At 43.9% G+C, this 5973-nt stretch overlaps 1 protein-coding gene across 1 annotated transcript; it reads right to left on the bottom strand.

The window, feature by feature from the left end:
• Positions 1-1275: 1275 nt before the first annotated feature.
• Positions 1276-1875, bottom strand: LOC109160616 (skin secretory protein xP2-like). The gene has a single exon (XM_019308893.1). It carries the CDS (start codon positions 1873-1875, stop codon positions 1276-1278), a length of 600 nt encoding a protein of 199 aa, XP_019164438.1.
• Between the last annotated feature and the right edge of the window lie 4098 nt (positions 1876-5973).

Raw genomic sequence — 5973 nt, 5'->3', positions numbered from 1 at the left:
CGGAGCTGTTGTCGTGGTGGTCCCTCTTACGGGGAGCCGAGGTGGATGGAGCTTGGCCACCCCCCTTCCTCCAGCCTTGCTTCTGGCCCTGCGCCTGGCCTTGCGCCTGGCCGGGCCTCTTAATGAATTGGCCGAGGTAACCAATTTGGATGAGCTCCTTGATTTGTCTCTTTAAGAGGATGCATTCGTCTGTATCGTGCCCCTTCTGCCGGTGGAACCTGCAGTACTTGTTGGGGTCTCCCCTCGCCGATATCTTCATGCACTCCTCCTTCGGGAATACCACGATTCCCTGGTCCTCCGTGTGCGCCAAGATGGTACCCACAGGTTGTGTCAGCGGGGTGAGATAGCGTGTGGGGTTCAGCCTGGGCCCCTCAGCGTACTCACGTCGGTGTGGCCGCGGCGCCTTGCGCTCCTCCTGGGGTGCCTTGTCTTTTCGATCTCTTCCTTCCTCCAGCTCATTCTTCTGCTTCTCGGCAGCCTCGGCGTCAGCGTACCTTGCTGCCTTGTCCATCAGGTCCGTATAGGTCCTGGGGGGTACCTGATGAGGTCCTGGTGAAAAGCGTCTGACCTCAAGTTGTTTCGGAAAATCACCATGGCCGACTTCCCATCAAAGTCGGCGACCCCCATGGCCTCTTTCTTCCACTTGCTGAGGTACTCAGCTAGTGATTCCGAGCTCTCATGCTTCAAATTACACAGGTCGGCAATTTGCTTCTTCGGCTGTATGCTAGTGGCGAAATGGGATAGGAACTGCCGGGTGAGGTCCGCAAAGGTGGAGATGGACCCCGCCGGGAGGGATCCGAACCAATCATGCGCCTGCCCGTCCAGGGTGGCGAAGAACCCCCTACACAGGATGGCGTCTGTTGCCTCGGTGATCATCATGGCGGCTCTGTACCTGGTCAGGTGTGCCCGCGGGTCCGTGGTCTACGAGTACGCTTTAATGGTGGGAAAGCGAAAATCTCGAGGTAAGGGTTCCTCCATGATGGTGTTTGCGAACGGGGAGGACAACACATCCTGGGGCTCTGGAGATCCGTCCCTCTCGTCAACCTTCCTCTAGAGCTCGTCCATCCTCCTCCGCAGCTGCTCGACCTCTACCCGATGGGAGCTCGGAGCTCTACCCTTCGTTTCACCCGATTGTTCGACCCGGGAGGCCTGCTCACGTCGCGGGCGGGGTCGGGGGACCCGACCTGCGGACCCGCGCGAGGCTGCCTCCTGTCGCGGCTGGGCGCGAGGCCCATAGCTCGGCGACCTCCGAGTGACCGATTCTTGTCGCAGCGGCTAGCGGAAGCATGACTCCGCCGCCGGTGGCCCGTTGGCTGGCCTCGGACCCAGCCTATCCCGGGCTGTCACGCGATCGCCCAACCTCTCCAGGGCGGGCCTAGTTTGGGTTGGTGCCCTTGCATCGCCGTCACGCTGGCGGTCTCGGCGGGAGTCCCCTCCTCCCCGCCTCTCCGATGGTCGGGGCGAGTTAACCTCCCCCTGGGTGATAGGTGCCTGGGGCGGCCGGGTGCTTGGACCGTTGCGCCCCCAGGTGGGAGGAAGTGGAGGCGTCGGCGCCCCTCCGGTGGCGCCTAGGGCGGCTTGTTCTTCTGCCCGGAGGCCCGCCGTGACGCGCGCTAGCGCGGTGGAGGCTTGCTCAAAGACCACCACACCCTCCTGGATGAGTGCGCAAGCCGGAGCGGGGGCGACAGGGGATGGTGGCGGTGCACCGCTGCTACGGTGGTTGGTGAGCTGGGCCCTCAGATCCTCCCCCGACCTGGTGGAGGCGGCCGGTTGGATGCTGGGGGCGGGGGCCCCGTTGGGACCGTTCCCGTTCGCGACGAGCTGGGTGCCGCGAGAACCATTGGTATGACGAGAGCTGGATCTCGATCTTGCCATCGCTGTGGATCAACGATAGTGGGGAGAGCGCTTAAGCTTGTACAGCAGCTCTCAAGAAGAGCACCAATGATGGATTTAATTAATCCGGGGTGCGCCCGAATCACTAAATCCGGATAAGAGTATAAATAATAAATAATAGATGAGTAATACGAACGATATAGCAAAGGCCGTGAGACCGTAAATTATATTAAATGCCGTAGAATTGGCTATTACAATAGTATTTCAGGACAAAGTGTGTAAGTAGAATAGATCATGTCTTAACGAGACAAGGTGGGGGGTTTTTATACAACCCCCACCGCTAACCGCCACCCCCTAAGGCGGGGGGTGGTTGGATCCGAGTTGACCGCGCCCGGTCTCGCGACCGGGCCCATGTGGAGGTCGGCCCGGCCTCCAACGTGGCCCGTGCGGGGGCCACGTGGTGAGGCCTCGGCCGGGCGGGTACGTGGCGCCGCCCCGGGACCCGTTCTTTCTTCGCGCCCTCGGGTCGTTTCGGGTCGATTCCCAATATATCCGTCAACTTCTATCTATAATTTTATATATCCGATCAGAGCCACCGAGTTGTGAACTTCATTTTGAAACATTTATTCGATTAAGTCTTAATTATACATATCCATTCATCAATATGTATACATATGGGGATTTGCCTTTTAATCCACTTCCCTTAAACAAAAGTGTGATACCAACGACAGGGTAAATAGAAGGTTTCAAGATTATTATGTCCATGTGAGCTAAATGTGTTAAATATTAATGAAGACTTAATCATATAAAAACCAGACCTCAAACTTCAATGTCTCAGCCTTGAGATTATCATGTTATTAAGTCTACTTTGAATTCATGAAAAGTGAAACTAATTTATTCTAAAAAAAAAAAAAAATTAAAAGAAAATTGATATTTTAGTTATTTTAAAATAAGTAGAAATTAGGAATTTCATTTTTTTATAGGATTAAATGTTTACCACTAAATTCTTAAATAGCAATATTTAGCTTGTTCTCCTTGATTTGTTCATTATCAGTGGAGAGTTCGATGAGTTTATTCTAAATTTGTTTTATTGTTGTTGTGTACCCTTTGATTTTTACAAATGTGACCTTTTCAAGTGTCTTCATGATTTCATTCTTCGCGGCGTTGTCCAACTTTGCGAGAATGTGATCATCCTTTGTCCATTCGTCATAGGATTTTTGAACCCTAACTGGTCTCAAAAGTGGAGGTGGTGTCTCTTGTGATCTCGCGCGGGCAAGTGTTGTGGGTGCAATATTGATTTTTCTATCTTTATTCAGTGCTGAAAAATGTATTTAGAGTTTTGTTATCCTTTCTTCAAAATCTTAACTTCCTGCAAGTAGTTTGGAATAAGATCCATAGTTTGGTGCATTTTACAGAAGTTTAGCTACTTCACAAGTTTTGAAAATGATAAATTTTTGAGATCTACTCAAGTTGACAAGAAACAATAATTGATCTATTAGAAGAACCACTTTAATACCACTTGTTGATCTTGGTCAAGTAGAAAGTCTAGAAGGGTGTGGGTAGGGGAGGAGCATTGAATAGACTTTCTTAACGATTTATGAAATCATTTCAAAATAGCTCTAAGTCTGCTTGAATTTCGAAATCAAAGTTTTAATTTAAAACATTGGAAACAAGTTTCCTCGCACCAAAAATCTTGAGCTTGCATAAAAATTGAGTAGCTAAGTTTTGAAAGTTTTAACCGTGTTAGAGTAGTGTGTGTCAACGTATGGAGTTAGTATGCAGAGAAAGTAAATAGCGTAAATAAAATGACACACATTTTTATAGTGGTTCGGAAACATTCCTATTACACTATTATCGATGAGATTTCACTAAGTATTGAAATTTAATTTGAATCTTCTCGTTGTCCTCAACAAGTGGTAGTTATCTAAAAGCTACCACAATCCCCTAAAATTCGGTGCTGATATCAATTGCGTCAAGACCGTTTCCCTATTTGTCTTATAATAAACTCTCCAAAGTCAAAAAGAGTATAGTTGCCTCTGCTCATCTCTAATTTATTATCTTTTCCGTAGACCTATAGGTGTTAGACAATTTCTAATTATCCAACGGCTCCTTTTATTATTCTTGAATAAACTTCATATGAGTATGATCTTCTTTGAGCGTCCTTCAATGAATTAAAGTGTCATCGACTCCACTAGGTCAGGGATCAAACCTGTTGGAATAAATGCTTGTATACTATAATACATTAGAGATACAACAATAATACAGAATACAACAGGGAACAAAATCTGGATCATTTGATATCTTCAGGCGTGTAATCACTTTCCTATAAACTTTAAATCTCCCTCTATAAAAGTAACAAGGTTCAAGATTTAATCTTATGGGATACAAGAAGATGAATGAAATTCTCAAGTTGCTTTGTTTGAGAATTTCCTGTAGAATTGTAAGCCTGTGAAATATCTTGGTGTCCTGCAAGTTGATTGTCTCCATCAATTGCGGGTTAATTTTCTCTGTGTTCTTCATATGTCTCTCCAAATATTTATATAAAATCAAATATTTATATAAAATATTTTGACTGTTAAAAGAGGTTATATGGAAGTTACTGACAGTTTAAAATTTAAACTTCCACAAGATATATCTTAAATGATATATCAGGCATGAGAAATAAAATTACATGTACCATGTACAACATGTATATTTTCATAAGATATGTACATTCACATGTTTTGATGAAATGCATTATAAGATATATATTATATGTATATATTTATAACTTTCATGCATGTCACCAAGCAAATATTATAAATATATAATATAATATAATACATATTATCAATGCAGTCGCACTTCATCATGTAAAGAGAAAATAATGTATATATTTATTCTTTACACATGCAGCACAAAGCCAACTAAAAATGCACCGAACCATGCAACTAATCATGCATCAAATCACAAAGGATTAATTCGTTGACACTTACGAATTGGCATTAAAACCAACGAGGCGAAACTTTGACCAAGTTAATCCATTCACCCGAGTCGAAGCTTGATTCATTCGTGCTCTAACGAATTGTGACCTTATTAATCATTACGATTCATTATGATTCGTTCACTCCTTCGACCGAAACAATCGATTCATTAATCAACGAATTGTACATTAATTTGTAATTAACAAATTATACATCAAATCGTTAAACAACGATTCGAAACCACCAAATTGATTAAAAGCATTGATTCGATACAACCGAATTGATTAATGCATTGATTCGTTAAAACTAATGATTCGTTAACACCAACGAATCATTAAACTTCGGTTCCAAATCATTTTTCCCAACTTACTTTCTACTAAACTAAAATAATATTTATAACTCCACAACTCCAAATATTATTTAAGCTTTCATGGGGTAGTCCACCTGAAACATTAATCTCCATACTATATAAATTTCCAACATTCCTCCTCCATTTATATAGTAAAAATTAATACTGTACCAAGATAAATCCAAAACTCATGCATAAATGAAAGTGTCTTAGAGATTGAACTTTCACATAGTATTGTATGCGTTACATTAATTCGGATTGCAATGATGGACGAACCTTGAATCACGCAGTCTCTTTGAAGAAACGTAGATATAACACACACAAGTTTTACAGTCATTACAACTCACTGTAACTTGACACTATTACGGCCATGTGTCCGTATCCATTAATGAGCATGTACCAAGTAAAGCCCAAACTTGTTTGAAGCGACCACACTTCATGCTCACAAAGGCTAATCTTTTATATCATGCAGTGCACCTTGCATTTTTTCACAAGATCAGTTAAGAGTAAAAACTCATCCCTACAACAATGCAGAACCAAGCATCACCTTTTTCTTGGGATACAATTTTTAATTTAAACTTTTGATGCTTGCAATCACAAAATGAAGTACTCATCTACATTGAACTCAAGGTCTAACGTAATAACTTAGACGTGAGTTGAGCTTTCCTTCACTTGCAATTTAATTTAGGCTTTACGTATCCCTTCCGATGAACCATGTCCCTTGCAAGGACTCTTGCAAACGAATCCGTTAAAATAAACCGGGACCGTACAAAGTCCAGTGCTACAACAAAATAACTTAGGAGCTCCCGCACATAGCTATATCGCATG

Source organism: Ipomoea nil, unplaced genomic scaffold (genome assembly GCF_001879475.1).
Source record: "Ipomoea nil cultivar Tokyo-kokei standard unplaced genomic scaffold, Asagao_1.1 scaffold2854, whole genome shotgun sequence".
Classification (NCBI taxonomy): Eukaryota; Viridiplantae; Streptophyta; class Magnoliopsida; order Solanales; family Convolvulaceae; genus Ipomoea; species Ipomoea nil.
Note: the sequence above shows the minus strand (reverse complement) of the source record. Positions and strands in the feature narration are given on the sequence as shown.

Coding starts and splice junctions, on each gene's coding strand:
- LOC109160616 (XM_019308893.1), bottom strand. CDS start 1,875: ATGGCAAGATCGAGATCCAGCTCTCGTCATACCAATGGTTCTCGCGGC.